The sequence below is a fragment of the Phymastichus coffea genome, unplaced genomic scaffold (assembly GCF_024137745.1).
Source record: "Phymastichus coffea isolate CEN01 unplaced genomic scaffold, Cenicafe_Pcof_1.1 PCOF00038, whole genome shotgun sequence".
Taxonomy (NCBI): Eukaryota; Metazoa; Arthropoda; class Insecta; order Hymenoptera; family Eulophidae; genus Phymastichus; species Phymastichus coffea.
Window position 1 is genome coordinate 1,273,819 of NW_026706849.1, and position 12,436 is coordinate 1,286,254.

Here is a 12,436-nt window from a genome sequence, read left to right on the forward strand (position 1 = left end):
TTCAAAAAACAAAACGAGTACCTACAACCTCACTAATTTTGGTGCCCACGACCGAATTTGCCAGGCATCTTGAGAAGTGGTGAAAAAAATTGTTGATATTAACATATTGGTTGCAATCGATATTGCATCACAAAGTTAGAATAAATTCCTACCGAATAAATATGCATTACACTCACCTTCATTGATTCACTTCGATTTGTAATACTGTCGAAAAAGTTTAAATAAATTTTTGGAATTTTTTTCAAACACCGAAAAATTAATATGCTCACAGCACAAAACATACGCGTTTATTTACTTCCATATTTGGTATAAAATAACGTGCTTCCATAATACACAAATAACATTTGTCAGAAAAACCTCATCTGCTTTTTGTCAACAAAAAAGTAAGGGTGTCCACAATCGAATCATGTACTTAACCGAACTTCTTATCGTATAATTTCCATTTCTTGTTTAGCAAACTAACTATAATGGATCTTTTTAAAAACTGAAAAAGCTGACTTAAAGAATTGTAAAATTTTTATTATAAAAATTACACAGCTCAGACAAATAATTGTTTTTAAATTTATATCATTCAATATTATTTTTTCAATCACTTTCATCCTCTTCATCCTCAAAATCAGGTAATTCTTCTAGGATTTGATCGACTTTATCTAAACGTTGTGGATTCAATTCTAAACGTTGTATAACATATTCTGGCATACAAAATGTTGGATCAATTTCTTTCAATGATTCATTAGCACTTAACATAGAAATAGCAGCAAGTCCAAATAATGTGTGAAATGGATCTACCATATCACCTGGTCGATCACTGAAACCTCCTGTTTCTGTATCTTGACAGCATAAAATGTATTTGACCTGGGAATAACATTACTATTTTTTATTAAATCGATAAAAAATAATTTATCCATAAAATATATTTTTACTAATTTATCTTTATCGATCCAATGTAGACGACCCAACATAGACAAAGATGAAAGAACCCACCACGAGTAACATACATCAGGTAGTTTCTCTGGCCTACCATTCAAACCTCCAGAAGGCAACTGACGTTCAGCAAGCCACCAGCCTAATTGATCTGCATTTACAAGGTGCAGATGTCCTGAAAGTTCCAAAAATTAATTAGTATAAAGGAAATTATATTTAGAGCTTTTATTGAAAGATACCAACCTGTAATAGATAATGAACCAAGGCAACAGTAAATTAAACCAGCATGACTCTCAGAATCAGGTCTTGAACCAAAACCACCATCGAAATTCATGCACTTAGTTATATGTTCAACAGCTTTATCAATATTAATTTCATTAAGACGACCCTGATATTGAATTTTTCTACAAATTATCTACGTAAAATTTTAATGAAAGTATAAATATATACTCAACTCACCAATAGAGCTAAAGATGCAATGCTACAAAATGTAAATCTTGCATCTATTTCACCCCATTTGTCTCCTGTGAAACTTCCATCTGATTCTTGTCTTTCTTTTATATATTTTAACACTTTTTCTACATCAATAACATTAATTGAGTCATAAATACATAAAATTTGGATAGCACTTAGAGTATGAAGTATGTGAGGGTCATGATAAAGGCTTGCACTAATGCCACCACAAGGATGCTGACACTGTTTTATAAAATCCAAAACTTCATCTTTATGTGTATTATCTAATTGACCCATTAAATCAAGAGCAGTCAAACCCCAATACATTCCAGACATACGAAGATGTTCAGTCATACAAATAGTCTGTAAATCAAACAATGTTACTTTTGTAGTGAATCATGCACGGTAGTTTTAATAATAACACAATTGTTAACTCACATATTCATCTTTGTTTTCTCGATATTCAAGCAGGTATTTGGCATGTTTGTCCAATAATAGCTCTGGAGTTTCTTCAGCCAACTCAATATCATTCAATGGAATAGCCTGATATATAAATTTAACAGTTACTCATTTTGATTTGGTTGCATATCACAAAAAAATTAATTTTTTTTAATAAAATAATCTTAACTAATTTATTTTTTATCATTTAATAGTATGATTTACCATTATTAATTTTATTAATAATTTTCCTCAATCACTTTTTAAGAGTTTATTAGCAATGACTTATTTATAACTATTATAGCAGAAAAATCACCAAACACTTTCTTGAAATATATAATAAATATGAATTATATGATTTCAATTGTAAAAATTACATACATTTTAATAAATAATATTTCAATGAATATATATCTAACTAAATAAATTGATACTATATTATAGAGATACCCAGCTACTAATGCGCTATTTTATGTACATTTCATACTACAAACAGATAAACAGCTGAGCTGCTGTAGTAAATACTAAATAGTACATACATACATATATCTATCATTCACAGCTGATGACACGATTTAATTCTAGCGGGAAATTTAAATGTTAGTATTGTAAAAAAAATATTATTCATAAACTAAAAGTTAAATTAATTATATTTATTATTATACAAATAGAAACATCATGACTGAAAAGATAACATTTTGATTTACATTATTATTTATGATAAATCATCTAAGACGCGATCAACGATAAATTCTTATAACGAAATTTATAGATGTAGTCGTGCATTTGAGACATTCAGATTGAGGAAAAATTTTATTTATACGTAGAAGATGTTCAATAAACACGAAATATGAAGTAACTTTAGTTTAAAATAATGGTGGCCGACACTAGTGCAAAGCCGGGCCGCAAAGAAAAATGTGTCCGATTACTATAGCGAAATATAAACTTTTTTAAAACTTTTATTGTTTTTCTTTACGCTAGGCAGAGTAAAAAATGAAATTGTAATTTAAAGATGAAATGCATTTATCACAAGTTTCCACTTTCTTGTTATTTTTAATTAATTAAATCTATATACATTTTTTATGTAAACTGGAAATCGGTTTTGAGTGTCCGACCATTAATGCCTTTATCCTATATCTTATTCAGATAAACGCTCATACGAAAGCATCTACATCTTTTGAAATAATTCAAAAATCTTTAATAATTTTATTTTGTTTACAAAAAAAGGCTTTAAAAGTTTGTAAACTTTTTTTGTAAACTTTACAATGAATTTTTTTAATTTGAATTGAAAATTATCTTAAAATACTACAATTAAAACACTGTAAGAGAACAGTAGCCACAGATTTATGATAATACATTTAAAAAATTGTTAATTTTAAGTGAATTTAAAAAATAGTTTTCTAAAAGGAATTTGAAATTTATAATTATAAAATTGAATTAATGAATGAAAGATTTTTTCATGTAATAGCTCATGCCGATTCCACAGACCATTTAGATTAGAATTATGTAGATATAAATTATATACATGTAGTGTTAATAGAAAATAAGAATATCTTATGAAATTATTGCAACATAAAAATATTTTTAAAAGATCAACTTTCCATCCTGTCTATTTTAAATATTATTTTGAACCATTTGACTATATAAACTGTTTAGGTCTCTTAATATGCATTTCTTAAAGCATTTACGATGGTGTTCTATTAATACAAGATTAGGTAATCTTTATGAGATGTCGCGGTATCTTTGTCGGTTCCAAACGTTTCACCTTTATCTTGTTTTTTAAAACGTTGTTTGTTGCACAGCTTAATGATTTAAGGTTTATCATTTGCACGTATGCGTTTTTTGTTTCGCAAAGTTTGATATAGAATTAAATTAAATACTTATTATTTATTCATAAAATTTTACATTGATTTTGAGTAGAGAAAATAATTGATTACAAAAATTATTAGATTTATATTTATTAAACATTTGATGTTTTGAATCCATCTAAAGTATTACATATTTGTTTAACTGCATAAGACGATACATTAAACCTTGATTATAGATTAATTAAAGTAATATTTTAATGTATATTCTAAATAAATTATGACGTTTTAGATTTGAAAAAATCAATGTGATACGAGATAACAGTAAAGTTTTACAACTTTTAATCTCCTAAAAGACAGTTTTTTGATGTTACATCCGGGATAAAACCATAGAAGTATAGTAAAAATCTGATGGTAACTCGAATTCTAAAATTTATAGGGGTGTAATTATATTATTATCGTACATTATTCCTTTCTAATATTATTTTCATTTTAATGTGCTGAAAAAAAATTAATTGGAATCGCAAAAGAGAAAACATTTTTCAACGTAAAATGTCAACAAGTTTTGCCCATTTCGGAGATTTCGGTAAAGTCATAATGTTTAGTTACAAAATGTAAAAGATATGGATATCAATTACGGATTTACTTGAATTAATATTTATAAACTTTCCAATCGTACGTATTTATAAAAATAGTACAAAAAACAAAATTTATTTCCATAGATTTGTTAGTTATCCGACAGACTACTAAGGAATGAGTACTAATCAAACACTAGAACGAATCCCAAAATAATTCGCAAAAAATTCTTAATTTGTTGTTCGTTTCATATAGTCGATATATGCAAGCGTAAAGCGAAGGTCAGGAAGGTCGCGAGCGGTGGGCTAATCTCGCTTAGCCGCCGAAATTCGTTGAGTATAAAAGCTCGGCACGTCTGCGACCACTGCATCACACAGTAACCTTCTCGTGATAGAAGGGACACGCTTTTATTTCTCTTGCAAAAGAGAAGAGCTGAACGTGTTTTCAGCGAAGATGTTGCGTAACTGCATCGTGTTCGCTTTGGCGTTGGCGGCTGTGTCCGCCAACATCATGCCTCGCACCACCTCGGACGGCAGAACAGCTGATATGGACTACTTGCTTAAACAAAAAAAGATCTTTGATGTGCTCATGTACGTCGATCAGAATGTCCTCACCGACCACGAATGCTTCGAAATTGGACGTAATTACGACGTCTACGTCAACATAGATTACTACAATGACAAGGTATCCTTCTTTTCTATTTTCAACATTTTATTTCCATTTTATTTTATGAATTTTCATTAATTTTATTTGAACATTTATCAGGAAGTTGTTACGCAGTTCTTGAACATCTACAAACTCGGTATGCTAAAACGCGATGCTATCTTCACAATGTACAAACCTGAACACCGCGACGAAGTAATGCTATTATACCGTCTGTTATACGTCGCCAAGGACTTCAACACCTTCTATAAGACCGCCTGCTGGGCTCGTCTCAACATAAACCCTATGATGTTTACCATTGCCTTCAGCACTGCTGTACTCTACCGTGAGGATACCAAATATATACGCGTCCCAGCCATTTACGAGATCTATCCCAACTTGTTCTTCGATTCAAAGGTTCGAATCGTTTCTCACATCATAGTTTACTTCTAGATAAATGTTTTCTTGTGATGATAGACCAATATTGATATTTTACAATTATACACAGGTTATTCGTGAAGCTCAAAACGTAAAGATGACTCGTGGCTACGGGTACAACATTCACGGTCTTGGTATGCTGAAACGCCACGACATGGACAGTGTAGAAACCTACTACGTGCAATCGAACTTTACCGACATTTGCTTGAACCCGATGTACGAATATGAATACAGACTGAACTACTTCATGGAAGACGTTGACCTGAACGCCTATTACTACTACATCCGTATGATGTATCCGTTCTGGATGGACACCAAGGACTACAACCTACCCAAGAATATCCGTGGTGATTTGTACTATTTCATTCACAAACAGATCATGTCCAGATACTATCTCGAGAGACTGTCCCAAGGTTTGGGTTCGATCGAAGATTTCACTTTCGATCGCATGGACTTGCCTGGATTCTACTCCGATCTTAGTTTCACCAACGGTGTCTCTGTCCCAAAACGTGACTGGTGGAACATTGTACCTTTCTACAAGCTCCACTACGTCGACGTGAGTAAACATTCGATTTTTCTGAAAAATTGCATTTTGATGATTATGCTAATGAAATTATTTCTATCGGCAGCATATCAAGAAAATCGAACTCAGAATTATGGAAGCCATTGATCTCGGATATGTGTGGGACAGCCAAGGCAAACAGATCAGCCTTTACACACCCGACGGTCTTAATGTTTTGGGTAACATCATTGAAGGTAACTGTGACTCCATCAACTTGAAATACTACGGTGCCTACGATGTTCTCGGACGTGATATTCTGGGGCAGAACTTCGATTGTAAGTGCAAAGACTACTACGTACCAAGCACCCTTCAGCTCTTATCCACCAGTTTGAGAGACCCTGCTTTCTACAGACTCTACGACAGAATCATGTACTTCTTCCAGAGGTAAGTCAAGCTCAAGTGTGGAATTACTTAATTTAATAACTTATGGATATAATAACGTTTTCAATCTGTTGTATTAGATATAAGGCCATGTTGAACCGTTACACCAAGAATGAGGTTGAATTCCAAGGAGTCAGAATCGAGAATGTTGAAATTGACAAACTAGTGACTTACTTCGACAAGAAGGAATACTTAATCAACAACGCCGTGGCCGTCGACAACTACAAGGAAGGCAAATCGTTTAACATCAAGGCTGGACAACGTATCCTCAATTACAAGCCATTCACTTACAAATTCTCCGTCAACAGCGACAAAGACGTCAAGGCTGTGGTACGCATCTTCTTGGGACCTGCCGTTGAAGGCGAGAAATACGATGACTACTCTTACCTTCAATATTACTACAGATACTTCTTCATGCTCGATGAGTTCGAATATTCTCGTAAGTTGTCTAATTAGATCTTTGATTATTTTTAATTTAAGATGCTTATTTTTATACTTAAAACTTGTAGTGAAACCGGGAATGAACAGCTTCGAGCGGTCCAGCATGGATGCTCAATTCTTCAAACAAGAGTACTTGACTGGTGACGTATACTACAAGAAAGTACTCAAGGCTATCGAAGCCCAGGAAACATTCATTTACAACAAGCGTGTTACCGGTTTCCCCAACCATTTGATGCTACCAATGGGTACCGTTGATGGTATGAGGTACAAACTCTTCGTCTACATTGGTCCATACGAGGATGTCAAGACTTACGAAGTACCTTACTTGGGCAATGTCAAATACTGGGGAAAATCTTTCGGTTTCCCACTCGACAGACCCGTTACTCCAATGTTCTTGAAATTGGACAATTGTTACTTCAAGGATGTCATCATCTACCATTTGAAGGACTACGACATGACCATGATCAGTAAAGTATTTTAAGCTTACATCGAGTTTGGCTTTTGGAGATCATTGGACTGCTTGGCAGTAGTGAATTCACGGCTGCCTTCCGAGAAACCAAGACTAGACTATCGATCAGTCGATTAAACTATTTTTCTAATTTTGTAATTTGTTACCTCGTTATTGGGAGTTCCTCTCTGAGGAATTCGCTTTAATGACAAATGAATTAAGAATAAAGCCATATTTCAATTTGAAAATTCGTGACTTTGAATTGATTGTTCTCACGCACAGTATGACTATGAAGCTATTTTCAAACTACGTATATCGACATGATCTTTAATTATTCAGTCTTAATATTTTAATAAACATACTAATTATTTAATAAATATACTGTAATAAGTATATCTAATTTGATTTTAGAAATAATAAACAAAAGTTTCCTATTAATATTAATAAGATTTTTAAACTTAAAATAAATTCAATAAGTGATTTATATCACGATTGATAATATAAAAAAAATTAATTGTAAATTGATCAAGAAGGGAGTATTAACAGAAATCGAAGTTGGGAGCGACAGTAAATTTTATATTTGATAAGAGTGTTATTACAAGTATGATATTTGTGCTGAGGTTAGCATTAATCACTTGATATGATAAGAATTTACCGAATAATTCAAACGTTATATAATTGAAACATGTAAAAAATTTTTCAATTACGTAATGGCCGTATTTACGTATCTTCTTCCCAGACGGTTTCCGTAAGTATAGCTATATTGTCAAGACCTCTCATGGGAGCATACTCGAGATTCCACATAGTATTAGTGAATACCACTGTGAAACATAGAAAATTATTTTTAATTAATTTCAGACAGGAACTTGGTTGTTAGGTATACAATGTCATTACGTGACTTACACATCTCTCCTTGATGCAGATCGGCAACGAGCTCGGGACAAGAACTATTGCAAGGATTGATCGGCGTAAGCCTGAGTTGCGTTGCACCCTTGAGCTGAGCAAGAGCTATGAGGCCAGAATCGAGCTCAACCCTCTTATAGTTGGGACTGTTGTAGTCCGAGGACATGAGGACCCAGTTGAAGTGGGCTGGTGAGACGGTACTTGACAGGAAGTACGGTCGTTGATAGTACTTGCGTAACGCTTTGACTGCGTTGATGTCGCAGTTCTGCCAGTGCACAAACCACTTGGCAACCCCTGGTGAATGAACCCGTCGTAAGAAAGCTGCTAAATCGGATGAGTGGGTGCGTAGATTGGAGGTCAAAGCGCACGGCACTGTTTCCATCAAGCGTTCGTTTTCCAAGTATAGCTATACAAAAGATCATTTTTCTGATTACAGGCATCGATTTCAAAACTTACGAATTTAATTTTAATTGACAGTTATGTTTTATTTATTTACTTTGAGAATTAATGCTTTTCTAGGAGTATGTAGTAATATGGTTATGTTTCTAATTAAAATCTTTTAATAGAGTGTATCTTAAAATATGTTAATGAATGTTTTACTGCATTATGTAAAGTATATTTTATATTTTATAACAGTTACAAAAATTTCGTGTATGTTGACGTTAGTAATCGTACGTACATGAGTAATATTGTCGAACCAGAAGAAATCAGTATTCATGGCTGTCCAAGTGTTCATGGCATCAGTAATGATAGCAGGTGCATCTCGGTTAAGATAATTGTCCACTAACTGACGGTAACGAACGTCCGATAATCGATCAATGGTTTCCAACGCCTCGCATGCCTGAAATCCATTGGAATGAAGTAATTTTCGGTTCGTTAATTATCAACTCAATTAGCTCCATATGTGCATCGAATAGACTCTATTTAGTTTTAACAACAACATATATTTATGAAATGTATTTTTTTTAAATAAGGCCATACTCAGTAAAGTAACTGTATGTTGATTTAAAATATTTTATTAAAATATCTAATAATATTAAATTTTTTTGCATTAGATGGAAAAGATTGGTATCTGTTTTTATATATCTTACCACGCAATCTTGTTCAGTGACCGCATAATCGTTGTAAAATGGATTGTTCATCATGCAGCTCTCATAGTAGAGGGGTTGCCAGTTCCATATGGGTAGCACCTTGATCATGACCAAGCGTCCAATAGCAGTAAAATGCTTGCCAACAAAGTCGAGCTGAGCGGTCAAGCAGATAAGGGTGCCGATAGCGACAAGAACGAGGGTCGCCTGGAAAACGAGCTGTAACCAGGAACGGCGCATAGCTGCAACCAATGGCTGGCAGATTATATCCATCTCTTCCTCGGTAAATCCCGCCTGCTGGCAGTATCTGCGCACCAACAGATATTCACTCATGAGCGAACACACTTATTGGCAATTTATGTGCGACCCCAACACTTTCTTGGATAAATTCAAGCTTCGGAAGTTGTTCATATTTTACAATTTTTAATGCTACACATGAGGACCATTAAATACAGCCCTGAATTTTTCATAGACTGGAGAGTTTCATACGTACTTTATGTATTGTATTCGACCATTTTAGAAGATTATCTGCTTGCTTTATTTACTTAAAAGTTAAAATAAAATTATGTTAAAAAATAATTCAGGACATTAGAATAAAATTAGAGAATATCAGAAATCCCGATTCTATGCAAATACAAAAAATTTAATAAACTAAGATAAAAGTCAACTAAATTAACAAGATATCACAAAATTAAATTTTATCGAATACAATACCCCTTTCAAAGACATGATATTACGTAAATTTTCCTCTGAATTGGGATAAAAGTTGACTAAAAATATGACTTATGAATTAAAAGAAGAGCTTTTATGTTGTAGGATACATGTTTTTTGAGCTTGTTTGGGATATTTAATATATTCAAATTATTATTCATATTAAAAAATATATGAAAAGAAAAGTCATATTGTTTCATTACAATTAAAAATTAAGAACAACATGAAATCTCCGGATTAAATGGATATACTAAATTCAATAATAAACACCAAAAAGCTATGTAAAAATGAACAGCTGATAAACTGACTTGTAAAATGCGTTGAGTTCATCATCGATGAGCCTGAGCTTTTCAGCATGGGTCATTTCATGCGGTTCCTTGGTGGTGAGCTTCCTCTGGGGTTTGACACTCTTGTTAGTCGACATCGTGGCTGACAAGTGTAACGTCCGATCGAGGAAGAGTAACTGATCAGTTGCACCGCTAGTTTATCAAGCGATGCCTGTCGCATGCGTCGAGCCACCTTCAAGCCTGCTATTGATTTTTCAATAGGACACCCTCGCTAAGCTTGCGCCGACTCAGATACACATATACCCATCTCGTTTACATCCAACGGCTTTTCTCTACTTTTTCAATTTATCATGAAAGATTTTACTGATTAGTTCACTGTAATTATATGGTATAATATGCTTTTTAATACTGTATTTTCTATACATTTTTTCGAGTACACTTTTTATATTTAAAAATATGAATTGATGAATTCAAGATAAAACAAATTAGCACAATACAACATAAATACGTCTTAAATCACCTCAGCAGAACAGTATTTGCCGTCAGATGGTAATATTCGAAATCATGCAAATAGAAAGTATAGCAACGAAAAACAAGAAAGTGTTAAATTATTTTTATTATTTAAATCTTTTATAGTATAATTAAAAATATCTGAATTATCTTCACAACTAATAATAATTAATTCTTTTTCAATATCTATCTTTATGCCAAGTAAACATTGACTATTGATACCTAGTTTTTACTAATTTGGATACAACGAGAAAGTTCAAATATGTTTTTATACTTTCGATCACAATTTTGACTGAGATTTATTTCTTAATCTCAGTGGATTTCTCTCCGGTAAAGCTTGTAGCTTGTAAATTAATTATTGACAGAGTTGCATAGTTCTGAAAAGTAGACTGAATTTTTAAAAAGAAACTTTCAGATAAACAAGTGATCTTACCCTCAGTATCTTGAATTTACATAAATATTTTTGTACATCGCAAATATTTATTACTCTAGGTTCATCAGCATTGTCTTTCGATAAAAGAAAATTCTCAACATCCCTGTTATTTCGGTTGGGCTGTTAATATCAATATAAGAATTCGATTTTAGCATTGTAACCATTGTTAGTTTTCCTGATTTAATTCAGTCTATTGTTCTGATTCATTAATTAGAGACGTATTTTCAGGATAAATGTTATTATTTTATTCTACATTTACGTTATGACTTGTTATGTCAGATATTTGATTATTATCTCTAATGGAAGTTGAACTACGTGTACAAAAGCACATGTTTGTGCTCTTAATGAAAAACTAATTAGGTGAAGATGAAATTATTGATAGAACTTTGTGTACAAATTAGAGCGTGTGGTCGATGGCTCTAAGCTAACTGCCTGTTTGTGCAAGTCTACGTGATTCTAAAAATTTGTAGGAAAAAGAAAACTAAACTAGTTTTGATAGGAAAAATCCATATGATAGTTAAGTTGTAAAACTAGAGCACCGCCCAGCGCGCCGACCGGAAACAACATGTGTTACCCATAACGTCCATTCGATATCTAGAGCTATGAAAGACCAAGGTTCGGAAGGTAGTAAAATTTATCTAATATGACCAAACACTTGAGTAGTGTCGCAGTGCAGTGCTCGTTTGGTCTTTATAGTATAATTTTATTTGCTGTTCGAGTTCATGGATTTCACTACAGACTGGCTTAAGTATAGAACTTAGTCTAATAGCGAAACGCTTACAGACTGAGTAATCTTGTGTAAAATATTCTTAAATGCAATATACACGATGAAATGTAACAAATGATTAATACATATGGACTTAATAATTATGTTCACAACTCTATCTCGTACACTACGAAATTTTGAATTCTGATTGCTTTTCTGAGAATTATTAAAATAGTTATGATGTTGAGGATGATGAATTATTTCGGAGATTATATGAAAGATTGTTATCAAAATTAGTTCTTTGAGTGTTGTTGGAGTTATTACTAGATCATGCCAATTATGATTGTTAACGTGACCCTGAAATTTATTCAAATTTTCCCGTTTATTTTTTCGAATATTTGTGAATGATTCTGTATCTGACTAAAACATAACGTACGATTTAGATCTCTGAAATTATTTATAGGTTCTACTTGATCTAACTCATCGAGAACGGACATGAAATCAACCATATTGGAGATTCTACAAAAACTCCAAACTCTTTGTAGATTAATATCGAAAAGATTTTTCAAGATTTTCATAAAAGTTGACGAGCTCAGGTATATATCTAAAGCTCACGGAAAAATTATCTCCAGCTGTGTACTGACCATCGTACAATTCGCATCTAACCTTTTTCTAAGCAGCATCATTCCA

The 12,436-nt window shown here is 32.8% G+C and overlaps 3 protein-coding genes across 3 annotated transcripts; 1 reads left to right on the forward strand and 2 right to left on the reverse strand.

The window, feature by feature from the left end:
* Positions 1 to 542: 542 nt before the first annotated feature.
* LOC131663722 (geranylgeranyl transferase type-2 subunit beta) lies at positions 543 to 2,318 on the reverse strand. Its single transcript, XM_058934295.1, has 7 exons — positions 2,266 to 2,318; positions 2,041 to 2,141; positions 1,816 to 1,920; positions 1,384 to 1,740; positions 1,168 to 1,312; positions 924 to 1,099; positions 543 to 855 (listed from the first exon to the last, which is right to left on the reverse strand). The coding sequence occupies exons 2-7, from the start codon at positions 2,041 to 2,043 to the stop codon at positions 586 to 588; spliced, it is 1,056 nt and encodes a 351-aa protein (XP_058790278.1). The 5' UTR covers positions 2,044 to 2,141; positions 2,266 to 2,318; the 3' UTR covers positions 543 to 585.
* A 2,104-nt stretch (positions 2,319 to 4,422) lies between these two features.
* On the forward strand, positions 4,423 to 7,141 carry LOC131663798 (hexamerin-like). Its single transcript, XM_058934435.1, has 6 exons — positions 4,423 to 4,880; positions 4,962 to 5,255; positions 5,347 to 5,832; positions 5,906 to 6,222; positions 6,300 to 6,658; positions 6,729 to 7,141. The coding sequence occupies exons 1-6, from the start codon at positions 4,650 to 4,652 to the stop codon at positions 7,139 to 7,141; spliced, it is 2,100 nt and encodes a 699-aa protein (XP_058790418.1). The 5' UTR covers positions 4,423 to 4,649.
* Positions 7,142 to 7,670: 529 nt separating this feature from the next.
* LOC131663755 (uncharacterized) lies at positions 7,671 to 10,297 on the reverse strand. The gene is made up of 5 exons (XM_058934361.1): positions 10,119 to 10,297; positions 9,103 to 9,406; positions 8,691 to 8,852; positions 8,012 to 8,417; positions 7,671 to 7,929 (listed from the first exon to the last, which is right to left on the reverse strand). Exons 1-5 carry the CDS (start codon positions 10,232 to 10,234, stop codon positions 7,829 to 7,831), a joined length of 1,089 nt encoding a protein of 362 aa, XP_058790344.1. The 5' UTR covers positions 10,235 to 10,297; the 3' UTR covers positions 7,671 to 7,828.
* Positions 10,298 to 12,436: the final 2,139 nt, after the last annotated feature.